Genomic DNA, 25,300 nt, shown 5'->3' on the forward strand with positions numbered 1-25,300 from the left:
AATTCCGGAACTATTTTACAACTTCTTTTAATTTAGGAAATTTGCTCAAAGTAACTTATAATTTTCAGCTTTACAGTGCTTTAAAGACCCTTGGCTTCGATAGTCTTGACTAGTTTCTTCCATTTTTCCGGTCCTTCACTTGTTCTCTTCAGTTCCTTGTTGCCCTTTCTTCTATGCCAACTCACGGATTGACATTAAACAGACTGATTCAATCAAAGAAACCACTTTCTTCGTAGTCTCTTTTCTTTCTTTTGCCATGCATAATGTCCCAACCATCTATTATTACTCTTATTACTTCTATTACCTCATCCTCTGTCGGTTCTTGTATTTGTTGTTGTGGTATTTCTGTTTGGCCTTTCTCTCGTTTAAAAATTCGTCGAAATACTCTGCCCATCTGTTTAATTTTTCTATCTTGTCTCCTGTAACATACCATGTTTATTTCTGCAAAACATTGTGCTTTTATTTTGTGTCACTGGTGTCTTTTTACTCCTTGATACATTAACTAACTTCGTGGAATGAATACTTGTACACTGGACGTTTACACTGATGATGGTCAGTTTGAACGAAAACGTTTTGTACTTCCACTCCCTTGTGGATGAATTTTAAGAATTTTAATAAATTCGTATACCTATATACAACAGAAGTGTTTACTTCATTCCACGTTGTTTTATCGAAGGTATACAGCCAACTACAGGGTTTACCCTTTTTATAGTATTACCTAACTTCTCCTCCTAACTCCTAAGTTATTTTTGGACATAGTCTTTTATTATTTCTAGTTGTTTTTCCGGTAATTTTCTCTTATTTTGCCTGCCTAATCGTTTAGCTTTTTTCATTTTGCTTTTAAAATGCCCATTACTTTTTTCTGTATTGCTTCTGTTTAATATTTTTGCGTTGTTCTCCTGCACTGGGATTTTTTTGCAGTGTTGATTATCAAAGTAGTGTTTTCTCTCTTTTCGTTTTTTGTTTTCCCAATGCTATGATCTGCCGCTTGTATCATGGTTGTTTGTATTAGTGCCCATTTTTCCTCTGTTATTGTTGCTACCTCTTTACCTTGGGGCTGCTCTACTCGGTACTTTTGTTTGGCTATTGTCATATTGTCAATATAAGATCACTTTCGGCATCTACTTCTCTGTAGCTTCTACAATCAGTCACGGATTTATGAAGATAAAGAATAAAATGGGCGGAATTTATAATGATTTGTAAAAGTATTTTGCAGTTCCTTAAATTCTTAAGGGGCTATCCTAGTCTAAAAGTACGAAATCCATATACTTTTTTGGAAATTTTTAAAATAAAAAGTATTGCATCAATTCTTTTGAAAATTTGAGTGAGCATTTACTATAAAAAGAGGTATATGTAAAATAATTTTCATAAAAAAATTTTGAAAATTAAACGATGTATGCGCCATCTGCTGGCACCGTGAAAATAAAAACATAGCTCCACTGTTGCAGTGATTGGGACTAATAGAGATCCTCAAACATAAAATTTTATAGTTATTATTGAAATATAAGTTATTTTCTATACCATCAACTAGGGATTTTTTGATCGGATAGAAAATGTCAATTTGGCGGATTTTGAAACTGAAAATGTAGCTAATTTTAAAAATATTTTTCAACACTTCGTCATTTTTCCAAATTTTAATATTTTTCAAAACTCTTAGTTGACGGTATAAGAAATAACTTATTGCAATAATCACTTTGAAATTTTATGTTTTAGGATCTCTATTAGTCCCAATCACTGCAGCAGTGGAGCTATGTTTTTATTTTCACTGTGCCAGTAGATGGCGCATAAATCGTTCAATTTTCAACATTTATTTATGAAAATTCTTTTACATATACTTCTTTTTAATTCCCAAAAAAAGTATATGAATTTCTGTAGCTCATAATTTTGTATTCGTTTATAAAGATTTGAAGTGATGGTTGCATGTACTACAGGATAAATTATTTTTTAATGTGATAATTTAATAAGAATCTATACGTAAATAAGTGGTGTACGCTCCTTTCTGATATTCCACAAAAATTCACAGGATTACAACTCCTATGGATTTGAATTTCACAATCATTTATAGTGTACAGATTCTAAAGGTGCCGGTGGGGGATGGCGCCTATACACAGTATTATAGTCGGTGTATGAGAGAGAAAGTATTCGAAATTATGAAATAACAAAGAATATATTTGTTATTTCATTATTTCGAATACTTTCTCGTACACCGACTATAATACTGCGCATAGACGCCATCCCCCACCTGCACCTTTAGAATCTGTGCACTGAACCTGCCTACTAGTTCTATTAGCTATTTTAACGGTGCTGTATGTGGCGCTTCTGTTTCTTTAAACCGTAAAAAAATAGATCAGAAGAAAATATTGCATTTTTGTCTTTATTTGTGGTGCTTTAAGTTCTTATTTTGAGTTATTTACTAGTCTTTTAGAATATCCCTGAATATGCATTAGAATCAAACTCTGTATTACATCAAATTTAACGAACACAAGCTGTTTGATTCGTGAAAACAAGGGATATAAATATTTTTAACTAAAATATGGATATATCATGCTGCTAATTTTTAAAATTGACTTTTTCTATTTGTTAACTAATTATTATTATTATTATAGAGGCCAAGTTTTGTCTGCCATATTTTTATAGGAATATATATTTTGTAATGGTTGCAATTTTGGCTTATATTTCCAAAAAAATTGTATTTATATTACCAATAAATTACCATTTTTTAACTTTGTTTCCTTTATTCACCCACGCCGGTTGTTTCTTTGTTTTAAATTAACGACGTGGCAGACGTAATAGTGACATTTGACATAATACCTTTACTTCTCGAACATTTGCAGAATTTGGGAGATGTCTTGTCAAAATAGATAAACAAAAAGGTCAAAACTCCTAAAATGGAACCAACCAAACCGAGAAAGTTGAATTCTGTCAAATCAAAACAAGTTAACAGCCAGCTATTGCCGTTCGGACGTTCATAGTGGTAGGGGAGCCCAAGCGGGGATTTTTACAGTTACTCGAGCGCGTCAGATTATCACATGGGGAGAAACCTGGTACACTGCAGATGTACCTCTATCATATATTGGCTCTTAACACAGGGGAACCATTAAGAGCTGAAGCAATCGAACCTCCATTAGAACTGAGATCATTTTTAGCTGAAAAAATGATTATTAAATCACTAAAGAAAAATTCACCATTCATTAGTAGCATATACAAGTTAAACGAATACGACTTAACTAAGCCTTTTGGGATACATAAGAACTCTCCTCCTATTTGTGAAGCATTAAGAAACGTGACCCTACAACCACAAACAAAGGTAGAGATCGATTACTTTGTACACTTTGTTGTATGTGATGTGAATATACCCCATTACTCTGAATTAGCATCATCTAATAACATAGTTATTAATCAAATTTTAAACCAACATCCAAACTATGTCACAATATACACTGATGGATCAAAAAAACACTGACGGCACAGGTTGTGCTTTCGTAATACCTAAACGTATACAAAAACACTATAAGCTACATAAAAATACATCTATCTACACAGCCGAGGCAATAGCAATTCTAAAAGCACTGGAATATGTACAACAGGAAGAGGAACAGAATGCCATTATCTTCTCCGATTCACTTTCAGTTCTTAAAATTCTAAAATCCAACTCAAACACAACAAATGATATTATCTTTAACATTCAAACAATTATTAAAAAATTACAAGATCAAAATAAATTTATAAAATTCTACTGGGTTAAAGCACACGTAGGAATAACAAACAATGAAATTGCAGACAAAATTGCCAAAGAAAGCATAGAAATGGGGGAACAGATAAATTGCCAATTAACTACGGATGAACAAATAAACATATCAAAACATAAAAGGATGAGAAAATGGTCCTACTTGTGGCAAGAATACACATTTACAAATCCAACACGTTACACCAGAATAGAAACCAAATTGAGGAAAAAACCTTGGTACAATAAGTTCGATAACCACTATTAGTAGAATGAAGTTTGGTCATGCGTGTTATCCAGCACACTTACATAAAATCAAAATACTTGAGAGTGATCTTTGTGAATTTTGTAATAAAATCGGTGACCTGGACCACATATTTTTTGATTGCCAAAAATATAGGGCTCAATCCAATGAGCTGTTCAGAAAACTTCTAAAATTGAACATTGAAAGCCCATATAACATAATGCATCTTCTTGCTTTAAACAGAAAAGAAATTTAGGATTATCTGTTATATTTCGTCAGAATAACAAAAATACAAATTTAATAATACCTTTTGCTGCTACCTTATGTCTTTCCTTAATGTATATATACCTTATCTATCCGAGGCCTACCTTTGATCGTTTATAAAATGCCCTGATCGGCCCCTGGGCGAGAAGAGTGTAATCCTTGTGTCAAATCCTTGCCCTCTCTTTTACAAAATTTGTATCTGGCTGTGTGGGTTTTACCTTAAAGCCAAAAAAAAAACACAGGGGAGTTCGTTAAGGGGGGCCCGAAAAAAACAATCTATGCTTAAAAAAACTCGAAATTGTCAGATTAAGATAAGGTAAGTTAAGTACATGCAAAAGAATGTATATTTCAAAAATCTGACGATTTGAGCCGGGCGTAAGAAAATGGGTGAGCCCCAAAGTTTCACAAGAAAAAAAGCGAATATTTCGCGAAATTAATGACAGATCGAAAAACTAAAAAATATGTGCTCAATTTTTTTTAAAAATCTATCGAATGATACCAAACACGACTTCCCACGGAGAGGGGTGGGGGGTATATTTCGCGAAATGAACATCAGATCGAAAAACTATAAAATACACTTATTCAATATTTTTGAAAAATCTATCGGATGGCACCAAACACAGATTTGGATTCTTTACGTAAAAATAAGTAACTTTTATTCGAAACATTTTTTCGAATTATGGATAGATGGCGTTATAATCGGAAAAAACGATTGTTGGAAATGAAAAATTAAATTAAAAAATGGCAAGCGCCCACTAAAATGGAAAACTTTACTTAAATTTTTTTGGTTTTAGGACCTACTCTTCACAACCCAATAGGTCCCCATACTTTGCTCCCCTACCATAGGTAAAAATTGGGAAAAGGAAATAACAAGAATTGACTTAAAAGGACATGCAGTAACCTTCCATAAAGTTCACATCAAAAAATAAGGTCTGGGCCCGGAGCACGCCAAATAGAGTTCTATTTTGCTGACGTCACAAAATAGAATTTTATAATGGGAGAATCGACGGTTGCTAGGCACCGTGACGTCACTAAAATATAATTCTATTTGGCGTGCTCCCACAGCAGGGCCCAGAGCACGCCAAATAGAATTCTATTTTGCTGACGTCACAAAATATAATTTTATAATGGGAGAATCGACGGTTGCTAGGCACCGTGACGTCACTAAAATAGAATTCTATTTTGCGTGCTCCCACTGCAGGTGGGGAAAGTGTGTAAAGGGTCGCTCATGTTTCCCCAACTGTCATCAATACGACTAACTTCACGCGTAACTTTGATAAGAGAATTATAAAAAAAATATGCATTGAAATCCAGATCCCGTAATTTTTTAAGTGTTATAAAGTGAGTACAAACATTTTGTAATTACAGCTTCAATTTACCGTACACTTATCGTAGACTCTGCCGATAAGGTAGAGTCGTGTTGGGGAAACCTGGCGCGCCCGTGTGGAAAGTCAAAAGGGCACGCCAGTTTTCCTCAACACGACTCTACTTTATCGACAGAGTCTACGGGAAGTGTACGGTAAATTGAAGCTGTAATTACAAAAAAAGAAATATGTACGTCTTTGTACTCACTTTATAACGCACAAAAAATTACGGGATCTGAATTTCAGTGCATATTTTTTTTTATAATTCTCGTATCAAAGTTACGCGTGACGTTAGTCGTATTGATGACAGTTGGGAAAACATGAGCGACCCAAGTCAAAATATATTTTAATGTGGCTATATACTAGTGTCGCCATCTATGATTCGTTAAAGAATACAAATGCTTACAAGGTCAACTGAAACCAAGATTCGCTTTGCTTTTATTTAACTAGAAAAGTGTCATTCTGTCTGAACCTACGTTAAAGGGATGGGTACGTATTTTCGGCTGCAATGCTATTCAAATGGGGATTCATTTTTTTCGAATCCTGAGAAAACTAATAAGTATTTTTGAAAAATTTAAACGCTGAATGAAAGATTACGTTATTAGCGAGGGCCGAAAGTCCCTGAGAACTTGAGAAATATAACTAAGAGAAACTAAAGACTAAGAGAAAATTTAGTGATTTTTAATTTCAAATATCTCATACAAAATAAACTTTTTATTTATTCTAAGGGACTTTTGGCCCTCGGTAATAATTTAGCCTTTCATTCTGCGTTTAAATTTTTTAAAAATATTTATTTGTTTTTTCAGGATTCGAAAAAAAATGAACACAATGTCCGTGGTAATATTTTCCAAATCTATCTTTGTCTTACAACGCACTCAGTCGAATAGAATATTGTTAGTTAGACAGTGACAATTTTAAGTGTTTGACATGGCATCGGGAAAATTTTGAGTTGTTGATTAAATAATATTGATATATAGTGTATTAGATAAATAATTGATTTAAGACGTGAACTTAAATAAAAAGTTATTTATTGTGTATCATTTGTGGAAGATCAAAGCAGAGAATACATCAGGATAATATTATATTCTGTGATCCAAGTATTTTGTTGTTGAATACGTTCAAAATTGTAAGCGTTTCACTAACTAAAAAAACACTTTAACACTTTTTCTCTTTTCTCGATTGAGTATTAGCGTTGATTGAAATATTAATATGGGACGTTGATTGAATCAATACTCAATACCTCATTCAACGGTATTAGTTTTTGTTCTACATATAAATTATTACAATCACTAAATACATAATTAGTAAAAAATTATCACATTTATTAACTGAATTAATAATTTGCAATTATACAAATAACAGTTATCCAAAAACATTCAAAAGCCATCTCTTTTAGTTAATGATGACATTTTCAAGTAGAATGACATTCTAGTAATGTTTATATATCCATACCAGTGTGAATTTTACTACACGTAATTTGCCGTGTAAAGACAGAAAAAGTAGGGATAGCCATAAAATATTTGCGAACTATGTACCGATGGCCTTAAGTGTGAATTTCACGCGAGACGTGCCATTTAAAATCAAGTACCGTCGGCATTCTGTGTTGAATTTTAAAACTTTTTTTGCACTTTTAAAGTACACATTTATCCACATTCCATTTCTATTGATTCATGTCTAAAAAATAAATCTTATGACACACTTCCCTCATTTGAAGGGGGAAGTGTGTACCACGGACATAGTTTAAAAAAATTAAAATATGGTGACGTCATTGCCGTGGAAAGTTATAAAATGAAGCAGTTGTAGGTAATACGTAGTAAAATATTAGCTTCAAATCTTACTTGGTCTCAAAATGCGGTGTGTGAATATACTACCTTTTAATATTTTGCTACACACTAACCCCACCTCATCTTATTACAAAACCAAAGTAACAGTTCTATGTTCAACTGAAACTGGAAAACAAGAAACAATAAATAAATATGAAAACAAATTTAAAAGGTGTCAAAAACAGCATAAATACTAGAGGAAAGGATTGTTTGCGAAAATGAATATAGAATGTGTACAATGAAAACGCTTCAAACCTACATACATATAAGACAAAAGAAGGACAAGATTAAAAAAACCAGTTTGACGAACTGAGGGCAAAGACTAAGATGTAAAAATGAAAGGCTAAGGAAGCGACAGATCAGACATATTTTAAACCTTTAAAACAAGTTATATTTGACACAACAGCCGTAGTTTCTATAATCTATAAAGGGTTTTCCATGACTCGAAAGATGTAAAAGCTAAAAAATGGCGTTTAACGGCAGAGCAATAGACGTATGTGTCGCTTAACAGCTGCAGAGCTTCAAAACTGACATTCGTCATCGGGATCGACAAGACAAAACCAACTCCAAATTCCAGAAATGAGACCAGGCTAAACCAAGAAAATAAAGTTCTATTAAATTAGAAGAAGCTTTATCAAACAACCCTCCTTCTTCATGTGCCATCTTCTCTAAGAAGGTCGGCAACCATTATGGCAATTCGCACTTTCGATACCGCTGCTCTAAATATATCAGCAGAAGCCAAGGTTTTTTCAGAAAGCATTCAGCAAGTCTGTCCTATTGCTTTAATCGCTTCCTAGTATTCATTATTTTCATTAATTATTTTACCTACCCAGATATTTATACTTTTCAACTTTTTTAATTTGTTCTCCATGTATTGTTATGCTTTCTTGGGGCTGTTGGGCTTTTGTTATTACCATAAATTGTGTCTTTTTTTGTATTTAGGGACAGTCCCGTTTTCTTCGCTGACTTCTACCACTGTGTCAACCATTTGTTGTAAATCTTCAAGACATTCCGCTAATAAAATGGTGTCGTCGGCACACCGTATATTATTGATTGATCGACCATTTAGTTTTATTCCCGTAGTTAGTTCTAGCAAAGAATACCCCAACCAACTACCGTAGTCTGTTAGTTTGTTGGGGTATTCTTTGGTTGTAGTGCTTCCTGGATTATTTCCTCTGAATACAAATTGATCAAGGTAGGAGATATGACACAGTCCTGCCTGATGCCCCTCTCAATCCGTATTTCGTTTGAAAAGAAAACTTTCTCTTTTACAACAACTCTCCAGGAAAGATTAGTATTTAAAAATATGGGAACAGTCACGAAGTGGCTTGGAGGAATACAAAAAGGCAATAATTTAAAAAATGGATAAAGGGGGCGTAACAAAGTTCCAAACTAAGACAAACTGTCATAGGCGTAACCAGGGGGTGGTTTTGGGGGTTATAACCCCCCCCCCCCCATTCAATCCCGTTTGAAGTTGTAACCCCCCCCACTTAGGATCATCCTGGTTACGACATTGCAAACTGTTATATATTTTAAGAAATTTTAAGCTCGACATGTCAAAAAGACGAGTAAAAAATTACCAGAGAACGGCAGTTCTCGCCAGTGGCGTACACCCACGCGACACTATAATATATACACGAAATTTTCGATTTTCTAAATCTGACGGAATTGAAAATTGTACCAACTCCCATCTTAGAGTTCAGGAAAAGACTCACCCATTCATATATCAACCATCCATTTTGGTCCAAGGGTGTGGATTTTACGGACCTTCCTATTTAGGGCCTGTTTTTCGTTCTCGTCCCCAAAACTCCCAAAAACTTCGAAAATTTAAGTCCGACCTTTGGGGCTTCTAATAGTACTGATCATTACCTTTCCAATGCATGTCTAATTTTGAAAATCGGTTATACCATTAAAAAGTTACCGAGCTCAGAAATTTGACTCAATTTCTATTTAAAAAAAGGGAAAATGTTTGTGGATATGTATGTGGCTGGAAAAGTTAAACCGATCTAGAACCGGTGTAGTTTGTGACTTTTGAACACCCATAAGCCAGCTATAGGACTTGGTAGGTACAAAACGGCATTATTTTTGGGGGTATATATCTTCGGTTCAAGAAGAGACAGGAGAACCGCAAATACGTCAAATCAATAGTGTCGAGTTAATAATTCAAATGGTGTCTAAGCCGTCAGGTTCAGGCATACACACGGCTCAGTATCGCCGAAAAACTGAAAAACTAAACTTTGAAAATTTTGGTTTTTCGACAATTACTCAAAATTTCAACCTACGAATTGCACCAATAACTGAGCGTTTGTAGAAGGACTCTAGACGAATCTGGCGGTGTATACCTCATATCCGGGAAAATTCGAATTTTTAAGTTATAGGCTTCATAAGTATGATCAAATCTACTTCTTATGGTAAAAACGGTTTTTCAAGCTCAATAATTCCTGTAATGGCTTCAGTTATCATACTTGACCTTAGATGCATCAGATACTACTTGTCAATACGTTTCAAACTCATGTTTAGTGATCAAAATCGGTTAAGCCGTTTAGAAGTTATTAAGCTACAGAAGTATAATAAAATTAACGATTATTCCCGAAATGGTTTATGTAGTTGTAGTGGTTACGACGCTAAATTTGATCTGGCAACGGGCAATCCGAGTTCATTAACCGGCCATCCCAATAATTTTTTTCAATCTATTTCGAATAGAAAAAATCTAGTGTACATTCGATGGACACTAGATCATTTGGGAAATAATGCGACAAAGGCGACCATTTATAAAGCTTAACGTGTAATCGAGTTGCATTCAACTTCATACATTTAATTTATAAAAAAAACTTTGAAAAACTCCTGATACAAGAATAAAAAACCGCTAAACGCCGTAAAAATGAGTGGCGCATAAAATATTCCAGCTACAAAAGATCTGATATGAATGTTACGTGGCCCGAAAATGGATTTTCATTTGATGCAAAACAAAATTCTAGTTTTATTTTAAAAGATTTTTCCATAATATTTGCTAAATTTGAAGTAAATGCGCCACAAAGAGTTTTAAAATTCAAACTGTATCAAAGTTACTCTTTTGTAGCGCGTTTTACTTCAAATTTAGCAAATAATATGGAAATTTTTTTTAAAATATAACCAAAACTTTATTTTGCATCAAAATGAAAATACATTTTCGCGACACCTAATATTCATATCAGATCTTTTGTAGCTGGAATATTGTATGCCCCACTTATATTTACGGCGTTTAGCGGTTTTTTATTCTGGTTTAATTTACAGAAAATACCCTAGATTCAATGAGGTGCCTATTTTGGCCTTTTGTGCCTGTTTAATAATCAAAAAATGTTAAATGTTACATCTTAGGGCATATCAGGAAATCACATTAAAAAAAGATTTACTTGCCTTGAAAAAGTAGGCTACGTTCCGTAGTTTTCTAAAATCACATCAAACCAAAACGTTTTACTCTGGGCTAATTAGCAAAATACAAGGAAAAGTTATTTACCAGCAATTTTATTGCTGGAATCGAATCTTATTATTGTATGTATTAATAATATAGATATGCAAAGTCCGCAGATAGTGTGCTACTTTTTTTATAAACAAAATGGCGCCCGAAAATCGTGTTTTTTTTTCAATTCTTGCTCTATAACTCCAAAGATTTTAACTTTAGACCAAAAACACCCAAATAAAAATTCACCGCAATTAAATTCTGCATAGAGACGTGTTTTTTCCAATTTACTTCGACGAAAACTTTCCCCGGAAAAAGCGGGTTTTTCCAACAAAATCTTTAATTTTCAACTAAACTTTTAGATACGTAGTTGTTAATCAATAATTAAATACCTTGGTAACGTAAAAGCCCTTTCCGTATATATTATAATTCCAGAAGTCTATGGAAATTGAATGAACAGTTTAGCAACAATTATGATGCATAAGAATAACTATGATTTTTTCATAAAAAGACACTATACCTATCTAATGTACTTTACAGAATTGAAATTGGACTATTTAAGCGGCCTCAGGAATATTTTAAAATTATAAACAATTTTTTGGTTTATAAACAAATAGAATATCTCGGGAAATATTAAACTAAATTAAATTGTGAAAACGGTATTCGAAAGACAGCGGCAGGACGCTTCTTTTAAAAGAAAAAACGTTTAATTATGACGAGTGGCTCCTGAAATACAATCGGTCAAAGTTGACCGGAATTTACGGCAAAAATGTAAACAATAGGATAATAATTTTCAAACCATCACCTTTTTATTTTTGTCCTCTTTCTCCACACCAATTTTCATATCTTTAAAATCCTCATAACATATATTATTATAATAAAAACTATCGATAATACGTGTGAAAATTGCCAAAAATAGCAAAATTCCAATCAAAAATTAGGTTGGAGAAAATGTAACCCTCAAAGTTCAAAATCGGTATACGTTAACAAAATGCATTTTCTCGGCTTCCCATGGAGCAATTTCCTTCATTCTTTTTTTGTTCCCTAATAACTCGAGTAGAGCCATCGAACTAACATCGAACGCATTATCGAAGCCATCGAACGCATTATTAAATGACAAACTTACTTTTGTTTTGTTATAATAGATTAATTTATTTATAAGAACAGAAAATTACATATTTTTTCCAGTTGTAGGCTATTTTTTAGATAAACTTACTACAAGTGTACCTTTTAAAGTTAAATACATAAATATTCTCATTTGAAAGCTGTATAATTATTTAAACAAATTAAAATATTGTGTTATAACAAATAAATTAATTTATTATATCAAAACAAAAGCAAGTTTGACATTTAATAATGCGTTAGTTCGATGGCTCTACTCGAGTTACTTGGGAACAAAAAAAGAATGAAGAAAATTGCTCCATGGGAAGCCGAGAAAATGCATTTTTTTTTAACGTATACCGATTTTGAACTTTGAGGGTTACATTTTCTCCAACCTAATTTTTGATTGAAATTTTGCTATTTTTGGCAATTTTCACACGTATTATCGATAGTTTTTATTATAATAATATATGTTATGAGGATTTTAAAGATATGAAAATTGGTGTGGAGAAAGAGGACAAAAATAAAAAGGTGATGGTTTGAAAATTATGATCCTGTTGTTTATATCTTTGCCGTAAATTTCGGTGAACTTTGACCGGTTGTATCTCAGGAACCGTTCGTCATAATTAAACGTTTTTTTCTTTTAAAAGAAGCTTCCTGCCGCTGTCTTTCGAATACTGTTTTCACAATTTAATTTAGTTTAATATTTCCCGAGATATTCTATTTGTTTATAAGTCAAAAAATTGTTTATAATTTTAAAATATTCCTGAGGCAGCTTAAATAGTCCAATTTCAATTCTGTAAAGTACATTAGATAGGTATAGTGTCTTTTTATGAAAAAATCATAGTTATTCTTATGCATCATAATTATTGTCGTTATTATAGCGACCGTGAATTTTTAATGAACATTTCAATTGTTGCTAAACTGTTCATTCAATTTCCATCGGCTTCTGGAATTATAATATATACGGAAAGGGCTTTTAAGTTACCAAGTTATTTAATTATTGATTAACAACTACTTATCTAAAAGTTTAGTTGAAAATTAAAGATTTTGTTGGAAAAAACCGCTTTTCCGGGGAAAGTTTTCGTCGAAGTAAATCGGAAAAAACACGTCTCTATGCAGAATTTAATTGCGGTGAATTTTTATTTGGGTGTTTTTGGTCTAAAGTTAAAATTTTTGGAGTTATAGAGCAAAAATTGAAAAAAAACACGATTTTCGGGCGCCATTTTGTTTATAAAAAAAGTAGCACACTATCTGCGGACTTTGCATATCTATATTATTAATATATACAATCATAAGATTCGATTCCAGCAATAAAATTGCTGGTAAATAACTTTTCCCAAAAATGGCCTATTCTCCTATAATCAGCCCAGACTATTTGTCCACCAAAATTGATTGCCTTTGATGTTTTTTTTTCTCCATTGGGCCAAATAAAATCTTAAAGAAATTAAAAAAAATACGATACTGAGATGACAAAACAAAAACCTTTTCTAATGGAAAATAAAACTTTACTACATTCACTTTAAACGTTTCAATCCAGAAATCAAAATGTGCTGCTTATTATACTGCAACTTGAAATCAGCACAATTTAAACTCAACACTTATTATAAAGCGGGATTTTACATCAAAACATGAAAGAAATACAAAATAAAACACAGTTTTCACTTAATTGTAAAATTAATTATATTTAACTTGTATTATTTTAAAACAAATTTAAGACCAAAGTCCTAGCTACAATTGGATAATAAATCTAAGTTGATAGTTATCAAATAGAAAATAAGCTATATTATATGAATAATAGTCCCTAGAACCATAAATGCTTTCATCGGAGTTCTTTGACAATTCAATTAAATCTACTTTCCTCAGGATTGAAAATAGGCACGGTACAAGATGGTGGCGAGCACTCCCAAAGCGATTGGGATCAACCAGGATTTGAAGGAACTGAAACAAAAAATATTTTATATCAATATAGCACTAGAAACGAATATTGCATTAAAATCGTATATTAAAAATTAGATGAATAGCCTATTGTATGCTTCTTTTCATGTGCATTTTTCAGTGCGTCACAAATGATAGAAAAAAAGGTAAGTCCGTGATAATATAAATTTATAACATTTATTCTAACATGACATTTTAGTTAAATCTGACAGTTGTCACATTTTCTTTGATTTGTATAGTCTTATAAATTGTACAGATTATATTCGTAGATAATATATTATATAATTCGTAAATAATTTTTTTTTCGATTATAGCGCCATCTATCGACAACTAGAATAAATGTTAATGTAAATGTTTTGCGTTTTACGGATTAAATCTCAAGTAAATATTAAATACTCGTATTCTAATTGGGAAATAAGCCACAATTTAACTTGAAAAATATTCGACTTCCACATCGGACGTCGTTGCCAAAATACAAAATATTAATAACTTAAACAAAAATGTTGTTGCTTAGTAAAAAATTCTCTAATAATTTAATTTAATCTGACTCATTTATATCGGCAATTCAGACATTATATTATACATCTTCAAGTAGAAGCCTTTAAAATGATATTGCCAATATTTATGAGTTGCGTTCCTGGGACGACTTTATTGAAAGATTACATGAAATCAACTTTAACTCAAGAATATCCACTCAGAGATTTTGGCCCATTTTTCTTGTTACTTCTCAAACATTGTTCTGTAACTTTTTTTCTACGTAGCTACGTAGGTATACACATAGTTTCAAAAGTTATGCATCATCCCTCGTATTCACGATGTTTACGCTTTTATAAATCCGTATCTTTATTACATATTTAATGGGCCTTTTTTATAAAAAACATACCTTCTTTGGTTTTTTATTTTATTTGAATACCCATTTAATTGAAATGGTTTTGCCAAGGCGTAAACATTTGAAAAATTTATTCTGGTGAAATTTTTGAAAACGTGATTAAAAATTCGTACTTTAATTTCTGAGTTGGACCGTATAAGAATTATCGATTTAGTTGAAGAAGGCCATTCACAGCGGTTCGTGGCAGAAAGAGTGGGTGTTTCTCGGAGTGATGTCTCACGGATATGGAATAGGTTCCTGGAGACAAACTCGATACGGAATAGAGCTCGGTCTGGTAGACCCCGAGTTACCAGTGATCGACATAATGGATATATTAGAATTTCCATCCGTAGACATTGTTCTGTCTGTATCACAAGAAGAATAATTTTAGACTCATATTTGAGGAGTCGTCGACCAATAAGAGTTCCTCAGCTACAACCTAGACATGTTTTGGACCGCCTATAGTGGGCTTAAGAACACATACAGCTCCCCCAACAGTTTTGGAATTTTGTGCTTTTTTCAGACGAGACTAGAATCTGCTTAAATAGTGATAACCGGCAAATTCGTGTGTGGCGAGAGTCAACAAGAGCTGCACAACTAGCCACACACGAATTCGCCGGTTATCACTATTTAAACAGATTCCGGTCTCGCCTGAAAAAAGCACGAAATTCCAAAACAGTTGGGGGAGCTGTGTGTTCTTAAGGCCACTGGAGGCGGTCCAAAAAATGTCTAGGTTGTAGCTGAGAAACTCTTATTGGTCGACAACTTCTCAAACCTGAGTCCAAAATTCTTCTTCTTATTGTAGCCAACGATGCTCTGACTCCTGTAGCATGCCTGAATTCTCTTTGGAGGGCTGGTACAGACATAGAAGAATTTCTACGGATGGAAATTCTGATATATCTATTCTGTCGATCATTGGTAACTCGGGGTCTACCAGACCGAGCTCTATTCCGTATCGAGTTTGTCTCCAGGAACCTATTCCACATCCGTGAGACATCACTCTGAGAAACACCCACTCTTTCCGCCACGAACCGCTGTGAATGGGCATCTTTAACTAAATCGATAATTATAATATGGTCCAACTCAGAAATTAAAGTATGATTCATTTCACTCATTCATTCACTCATTCAATCATTCATTCACGTTTTCAAAAATTTCACCAGAATAAATTTTTCAAATGTTTACACCTTGGCAAAACCAGGTCAATTAAATGGGTATTCAAATAAAATAAAAAACCAGAAAAGGTCTATTTTTTATAAAAAAGGCCCATTAAATATGTGATAAAAATACGGATTTATAAAAACGTAAACATCGTGAATATGAGGGGTGATGCATAACTTTTGAAACTATGTGTATGTAATGTTGCATTTAGTAGGAAGAAAAGTTAATAATCTTTAAAATGGTCTATTGTAAAAGGGTGTATGACTATTTTTAAGCAAGATATGGTTGTTCAAAATTTTATACTTTTAATGATTTTTGATATATTTTACGATTATTTTTAAATTTCTCATAACTTTTTTTATTGTATATTTAGGTATATACATTGTGCAATAGAAAATAAAGCTTATTTTCTTTACTTTAAAATGGTGTATCGTAAAAAAATATATTTACACATGCAATAGGTCCCACGAAGTTGGAACCATATGGAAAACTTTTTTATTACATATTATCTTTATGAAAAAAAAATATTCTTTATAAAATGTTCTGAATAGCTTATAACCTAAGATGCAATCATCAGATATAAAATTTTATTAATAGTGTACGAGGTATGTTAAAAAATATGAATTTTGCTCAAGAGTAAAGTACCGTTATTTTTCACAATATCGAAAAGTGTTATAAAGAAAAGTTATTTGGAATTAAAAACTATGTTATAATATGCAATTATATTCTTCTAATTGAAAAAAAAATTAAATTTTTCTCAAATTACGGATACCCTTGGATATCCTACGGATATTTTGTTTTGAAAATAGTCAGTACACCATTTTAAAGTAAAGAAAACAACCTTTTTTCTACTCCACAATATATATACCTAAATGTACAAAAAAAAGTCATAATGAGAAATTTAAAAAATAATCATTAAAAATGTGAAAAATCAGTAAAAGTATAAAACCTTGAAAAAGCATAACTTGCTTAAAAAGAGCCGTAGAATCTTATACGATTGACCATTTTAAAGGTAATTGACTTCTCTTTCTATAAAGTGTACCATTGAGTATACCTAGAAATAAGTTACAGAACAATGTTTGCGAAATAATGGGGAAAATTTCTCAAAAATGCTGTGTGGCGAATTTTGAAAAAATCTATTTCGGAAAATGTAAATCCTAGAGACTTTTACGAAACTTCGTTTTAAAGAGGAAGGAGGGAAGTTATTTTTCGCTGAAGCAATGCCTATACCTATATCCCCGTAGAAAAAAGTTATGGGGCAATAAACAAAATTGCTTTCTTTCGTGTTTGTTTCTCGCTTTTCTTTTGAATATATTTTTGTAAAAAAAATATTTTTGACTTTAAAATGTGATATTTCGATAGTAAATTTAACCAGGAACACTTTTCCTGTAGACGTGTTTGTACCAAAAGTTCATAGAACTCACCCTAATTCACCCTGTGCCTAGGGACTAATTCACCCCTTTCTCAAAAACGCACCAATTTAAATGGTAGCACTCCGCGGTTTTTTCAAATTTAGAGGTCCATTGACCATATGAGATAATAAAATCCCGTTAACGTCATAGTTTCTTTTCTCTCTTCTTTTGAACATAACCAACAGCCTATCTTGTTTGTTGCCATATTCTACTGATTTTCATTTTTTCTTATTCCGTGTTACTTGTTTTCTTATTGTTTCTTTTCCGTTACTTATTCCGTGTTGTTTTATATTATTTTGTCTCGGACAGAATTCCTAATAAATTGTTCCTCCGTTTTCAATCGGACCGAAAGATCAATTACCTATTCAAGGCTGATTCAAACCGATTTTTCATGAGTTTCTATTAGCGACAATCCATCAAATGCATCAAATTTTATTTGAAGTAATGCGTCCGACATCTTTTTGCCTTGCCCTCGTATATTATTTAAACAACATCTAATATTCTCTTCCGTCAGCTCTGGATAATAGAATAATACAAATGTATTGTTGTTTTAAATAGAGAGTAGAAAATAAGTAGAAAAATTACATAATGAAAATCTAATGTTTATTCTTTAATATGGACTATTATAAGACTATAACAAATTAATACTGAATAATGAAGCTTTTTTTTCAAATTTAAAGATGAACTAGGTTGCTTCTTGACAAACTATTAGAACGATCAAAGATTATGTTACCATAAAATAGTTATTTATGAAACAATTCGTGAAGTATGCTTTTTGCGAACGCACGCGATGTTTATACATCGCGTAAGTTCGCAAAAAGTACTTCACGCACAGTTCCATACAATATTTTATCTACGATAAACAAATAAAAAAACTGTAACTCTTCGTCACTGGAATTAATTTCTATTCAACAATTTTTAGAACTTTGACATTTAAACTTCTTTCAAACCACAAAATTGTCAAAACTTTTGTCGTACTTTATTGCTCGTTATGTTATCACCATGACAACGCGAAAGTTAAGGATATTTGATTATATGAAAGTGTGCCAAAAAACAGTGCGAAAAAGTAAATCCCATTTAAAATACATTGTTACTTCACGCACACTTTAAATCTTTCACGCACTGCTATCTACAATGACAGTTTTCAAAAATTAAAAACTTATGCATAATATGTGATAGAGTAGATAAAAATACATTTCGAAATTATTTTCAATTTATTCAATAAATGCATGATAAACAATTTGATGAAGGTTAATTATATCATAATATTCTACATCAGATGACTCTCTATTTTATTTTTATTCTCAAGGATATTTTTTACACTTTGTCAAATCTAGGATGACTATGCAAATCCTACGAGGGGTATTCGTAAAAGAATGTTCCCATGATTTTTAAAAATATACATCTTTATTTTTGTCCTTAATGCATCATTTTAAAAGTCAAAACTTACGTTATTTTTCTACATAATCGCCGTTTCTGTCCAAACACTTTTGCAGATGATGCTCCATCTTTTCTATCCCCATGTTATAGAATTCTACCGCCAATCTTTTGAGGACTGGTGTAACCTTTTCCTTGACTTCATCATCAGCACTTAAGTGTAAGCCACCCAAGTGTTACTTTCATTTTGGGAATACGTGATAATCACTTGGTGCTAGGTCCGGAATGTATATGAGGATGGTCTAGCCACAATCTCTCACAATTTGTTCAGTTTGATGTGAGACATGAGGTCGAGCGTTGTCATGGAGAAGCCTCACACCACAGGACAATCATCCTCGCCGGCGATTTGAGATCGCACGTCGCAGTCTTTTTAATGTCTCGCGATATCTGCCTTGAGTTACCTGTTGTTCCATGAGACAAAAAGTCGATTAACAATAGGCCCTTCCTGTTCCAAAAGACGGTTGCCATGACTTTCCCAGCAGGCTGTAATTGTTTACAATTCTTCGGCTTCGGCGAAATTTAGTGACGCCATTCACGTGATTTCTGCCTGGTTTCGAGGGTAAAGTGAAACACTATGTTTCGTCGCCTGTAATAATGGAATCCAATAATTCTTCACTCTTGTCTTCATCATCTTTGGCATTTACAACTCGTCGTGAGTCTTTGCCGCGTTTACTATTGTCTTCCATTGGTTCCGGTCCTGTGCTACTATTTCCCATGATCTAACTTCCATCTTCTCCAAGTCTTCTCTGACTGCATCTTTCCACCTGTGACATAATTTTCTCACCCGACTGTTTTCAGCTCCTTGCCTATTTATTATAATTTAACAGACCCCTTTTTGTTTACCGAATTTGATTTATGTGTTTGTGAATGCATTTAAAAGGGGGACCTTTTTAACGGGTACACACCTCGATATTTCTTTTTCATTCTAGAAAATGCTTATTTGATATTTATGTAAATAACCCTTCGATTATTATTCTAGAATAAGACGAATTCTTCCGTAATAATCTTTCTTATTCTGGAACATTGTAATAATGTATAAATAGGGGTTTTTTGGAATTAGTAAGTCAGTTGTGAATTTGAAATCGTCGGTGTACTTTGATATGTAACAGGCGCGGTATTTTTTAATTTATAATTAGATAAATTAGTAGATTTGGTGTAATAAATAAATTAAATATCGTAGTTTGTAAAATAAAAGATATAAATTCAGTGTTTTTCATTTGTTTAGAAGTAAGTTATTAAAAATAAATAAAGTCAACTAAAACTAAACATTAGTGCCTAAAAGATCATAGAAAAGTAAAGTCAGTTTAGTAACATTTGTAAAACACCTTTTTCTAGAATTCTAGACCATCATGCCGGTCTTCTAACGTCTGGCCTTTCCCAAAACGCATTGCTAATCATTCTGTCGTACCACTCCGTACCACGTGACCACGTCTTAGTCTATTGGCTTTTATGTATCTCACGATGTTTCCCCGCCAGAAAAGAGTCTCTAATTCATTGCTGTATTTGCTCCTCCATTTGTCAAACTGTCCCTGCAAGGACCATATTTATATAACTCGCAGGATTTTGCGTTCCCATACTAAAAGTTTATTAAATTCTTTCTTTCTCAACGTCTATGTTTCACTTCCTTATGTCACTGCTGGTCGTATTACGATTTTGTACATTTGAATCGTAGACCAGGGCGGATCTGTTTTGAGGTGGATGTGAGGTGGATAAGAAGATGGACAGAACATTTTACGGAAAAGCTTGAAGGAGATGGGAGTGAGACGAACCCTGATATACCATTAGACCAAGCAGACAACAGAGAAAAGAGTCCACCAACAATAGCCGAGATTAGAACAGCAGTAGACAAATTAAAGAACAATAAATCACCGGGATCGGATCAAGTAGCATCGGAATTACTGAAGGAAGGAGGAGACGCACTACAGAAAACAATACATGTATTGATAACAAAGATATGGTCAAATAAACAGCTACCAGCGGAGTGGAATAGTGGTATTATTGTACCATTACATAAAAAAGGGAATCAGTTAGAATGTGGAAACTACTGTGGAATCACGCTGCTGAATGCAGCATACAAAATAATGTCCAACGTCATTCTCTTCATAGAATTCGAAAGCGCATATGACAATATAAACCGAGAATTCTTAATAAAAGCAATGAAAGAATTTAATATACCAACACAACTAATAGAACTGATAAAAGAATCTCTAAAAGTAGAAAGTAAAATCCGGATACAAAACGAACTAACGGAAACAATAGATGTGAAAAAGGGACTACGCCAGGGAGACGCTCTATCATGCATCTTGTTCAACATTGTACTCGAGAAAATAATGAGGGACACAACAGTCAATACTCGAGGAACAATAATTAATAAAAGCGTGCAAATACTAGCATTTGCAGATGATGTTGACATAATCGCAAGATCAAGAAGAGAAATGATAGAGGCATTCAATCAAATAGAACGAGCTGCACAAAATAGTGGCCTGAAAATCAACCAGAACAAAACAAAATATATGCAGGTAAGTAAAAACACAGAAATAAGGCAGCCACAAAATATAACAATAGGAGAATACAACATTGAGGGGGTAAAAAACTTTACATACTTGGGATCCCTAGTCACATCTGATAATAACGTAGCAGAGGAAGTGAAGAGGCGAATATTTATTGCCAATAAAAGTTATCATGGCTTAATTCGGCAACTAAGATCAGACAACGTCGCAAGGAAAACAAAATGCCAAATATACAAAACCCTAATAAGACCGGTACTCACATACGGCTCAGAAACCTGGACACTCACTAAAAGAGAGGAAACATTGCTAGCCACCTTTGAAAGAAAAATCTTGCGACACATATATAAGGGCACAAAAGAAAATGGAATTTGGCGAAGAAGGTACAACTTTGAACTATACGAAATATACCAGGATCCAGATATCATAACATTCATTAAAATAGGACGGCTGCGTTGGATGGGACATATAGAAAGAATGGAAGAAGGCGAAATACCAAACAACATATTCAAACAGATGCCAGTAGGAAAAAGAACAAGAGGAAGACCGAAGCTGAGATATTTAGAACAAATAGAAAATGATATAAAAACCTTAAAAATAAAAAACTGGAGAAAAAAAGCACGAAACAGATCAGAGTGGAGAAGAATCCTGGAACAGGCCAAGACCCAGAAAGGGCTGTCGAGCCAATGATGATGATGATGATGTGAGGTGGCATTCGGATTTTTGCAGATAAAGTTAGGTGACAACTTCAATAATTATAATTGACTTATGCTCCTTCTCAAATATGCCTGGTACATTAATAAAAAAATTTAAATATTTAAAAATTTTGAAAAATATCGATTTTTTTCTATTTCATTGCTTATAACTTTAGCACGATTCATTTTGGAACAAAGTCGTAGGGAAAGAAAATAAAGATAATTGAATTTTGTTTAATATACGATTGGTTTAAAATGTTTTAAATTATTACCCTTTCTGCAAAATAGCAATAAATAGAAAATAAGGGAGCAAAAAATGACTGATTTTATTCAATGTTTTTCAACCACTTTGGTTGAACATAGAACCTTCATGGTTCATTGGTTGCACTTAGAACTTTCGTAATTCGCTTAGACCATACATTATAACATACTTAAACCGTCCACCAAATTTAATTAAAATCGATCTAATAGATTTTGCATAATAATTTTGCAATCTACATTTTTTTTAAGTTAAAGTTTTTTAAAAACTTTCTGAACAAAAAGTAGATCATTAAGAAGTTTGCTAATTTTTTTACACATAAAGAGGTTCTTTACCTATCTAATACGCTTTACAGAATTAAAATCGGATTATTTAAGCGGCCTCAACACTGTTTTAAAGTTATAAACAATGTTTTGGCTTATAAACAAATACAGTGAGGATGTTTGAGTTGGAATAAATTCATTTTCTTGAGAATGGGCGACTCTAGGGATAAATCCCGAAACAGATTGATTTTATTTTTAAATTATAATGTTTTGGCATAAATATCATGCTATTGACGTCATCCATCTGGGTGTGATGATGTATAATTCATACCCTGTATAAATAATTATGTTAATGTTTAAATTAGTAAATACAAGATTGAATAGCCTTTTGATTGAGCTATCACACCGCACCTATTCTCGTTTAAAAAAACATCGATTACGTCATCACGCTCAGATGTATGACGTCACTAGTGATATATATACGAAAAAATTGGAATTTAAAAATAAAAGTCGACCTTTTTCGGGATTTATCTCCAGAGACGCCTATTCTCGAGAAAATGAATTTATGTCAACTTAAACGTCTTCACTGTATTTGTTTATAAGCCAAAAATTTGTTTATAACTTTAAAACAGTACTAGGGGCCGGTTAAATGAAGGGCTCGGGGCAATAAGGGACCTAAGCCACATTTTTTGAAATTTGAAGATTTTAGTAAAACTGGCTCTGTAACAATGATCTCAAGCCACCAGCGAAGTTTTACGGCTATTGGGCAATAGATGTGGCCACCAGGCTATAACGACCTTGTTGCCGACTTGCAAAATCATGGAAAATTTTTAAGCAAGAACGTTATAAGCCACAGTAAAATCAATATGGCGACACGGTGTCGAAGAGTGTTGAAAGAAAAACAATTATTTTATAAGGAAAAATACAGTAGTTCAGGTTCGGATTTTGACTCTGACGATTCTGTAAAGGATCGAGAATATTCTCCGCACAAGAGTTCCAGTGAAAGTGTTGAATCTTCTCCGAAAAAGGTAAGAAAACATTTTAGTGGCTTGAGACCTTCTTGCTGTAGGATATGTGGCTTGTGTCTTAATAAGTTATAATAACAATAAATTTACTTTTTTAGTAAAACGTAGCCATAAGTAACCTGTTTTAAATTTTTTATTGATAAAGAGCCATTAAGACTAATATTCTATTTAAATTCGGTTGTCAATAACACGTTTTAAGACCAAAAAAGTATTTTATTTAGTATTTGGCTTGGTCCCTTTTTGGTTCGATAGCGAACACCCAAATTCCATATTCATTAAACATACCCTAAATGGAGCGTTTGATGAAGTAAATGTTGGTAAGAGTGTTGTAAAATTTGGTGACAACAAAAAGTTTCAAAAACATATATATGGAGGACCAATAGTACTGAGCATCAAAAAAATTCAAGATAAAGAAACTTTTACAATATATTCCTCTCGTAAACCAGCAGTTTAATCTCAGTATTATTGGAATCGGTACAAGTAACATTGAACAAGACTATAACCAAGTTGATGAAGCAGAGGAAGTAGACAAGGATGATAAAACCGATTTTTTTTAATAAAAAATAATATTGTAGGTGTATTCTTGATTTTAGAATGATTCATTTTGGTATTTTCAAAAAGGTCATAAGCCACATTTATTTGTTTAATAAATTTTTTTTTAACAAGTGCAGTTTCATTTTGTATGTTTCTTTGAAAAAAATATATTTAATAATTAATTATGCATGTAAGGAATTAAGGTAAACATTATAAAATATAAAAATATGATTTCAGGATTTAGTCAAAAACTTTAAACGTGATTTACTCAAAACTTTTCAAATTAGGCTTAGGTCCCTTATTGCCCCGAGCCCTTCAAAAATCCGATTTTAATTATGTAAAGTATATTAGATAGGTAGAGAACCTCGTTATATGAAAAAAATTAGCAAACTTCTAAACGGTCTACTTTTTCTTCAGAAAGTTATTAAAAAATTTGAACTATTTTAAAAAACATTAGATTGCAAAATTATTCTGCAAAATCTATCAGGTCGACTTTAATGAAATTTGGTGAACGATTTAAGTATGTTGTTAGAATTTTCTAAGCGAACTACGAAAGTTCTAAGTGCAATGAATGACAACAGAGAAGTTAAAATGATATGGAAAGCGAGGGCGATAGGGAAAAACAGGAGAGGCCGACCAAGGAAAACCTGGAATACAAGTGTGATGAAAAAATCGAAGAATAGAGGAAAATCGTGGAAGGAAGCCAAAAAATTAGCTAGGGATAGAAGAAAGTGGCGTATTTTCGCAGGAAATAACGAGTAAAGACACCTCGACACCTTCCGGTATAAGAGGAACATCCATTATGTATGTTATGTATGTATGAAAGAAATACAAGGTGGGCGGTTAGACCAGGGTAATAAGCTAAAAATAGACCATGTTCGGGACACTCAAAGATCCAGGTAGCTGACTACTTTTTTAGTTATTGTATACCTATAGGATGAAAACCTATCTGTTTCCTGCCTAGAGTTCGCGTCCGTTTTTTAATTATTAACAATTTAGTGCCAAAATCGCGATTTTTTCGATTTTTTGCACCCCATTCAAAAGCTAAATAGTTGACATAAAATTACAAAATTTAATTTTTTAGAACATTAAAAAACCTTCAAAATGCCGATTTTTGAAAGTTAAAAAGTTAATTTGTTGCTACGCAAACTGCAAAATAAGTGAAAATCGTTATTTGTTAATAACTTTTACTAAAACTACCTTAGAACTTTAGTGTTTCACCCAAAGTTGGGTATTGGGGTA

At 32.8% G+C, this 25,300-nt stretch overlaps 1 protein-coding gene across 1 annotated transcript in view; it reads right to left on the reverse strand.

Annotated features, from left to right (window-relative positions):
• Positions 1–13,617: 13,617 nt before the first annotated feature.
• The window catches only part of LOC114327319 (cytochrome b5), a 102,629-nt gene continuing 90,946 nt past the window's right edge, over positions 13,618–25,300 (reverse strand). The window contains exon 3 of the mRNA XM_028275906.2: positions 13,618–13,900. Within this exon, the coding sequence (XP_028131707.1) occupies positions 13,822–13,900 (79 nt within the window). The 3' untranslated portion in view covers positions 13,618–13,821. The remainder of the gene's footprint in view (positions 13,901–25,300) is intronic.

Source organism: Diabrotica virgifera, chromosome 2 (genome assembly GCF_917563875.1).
Source record: "Diabrotica virgifera virgifera chromosome 2, PGI_DIABVI_V3a".
NCBI lineage: Eukaryota > Metazoa > Arthropoda > Insecta > Coleoptera > Chrysomelidae > Diabrotica > Diabrotica virgifera.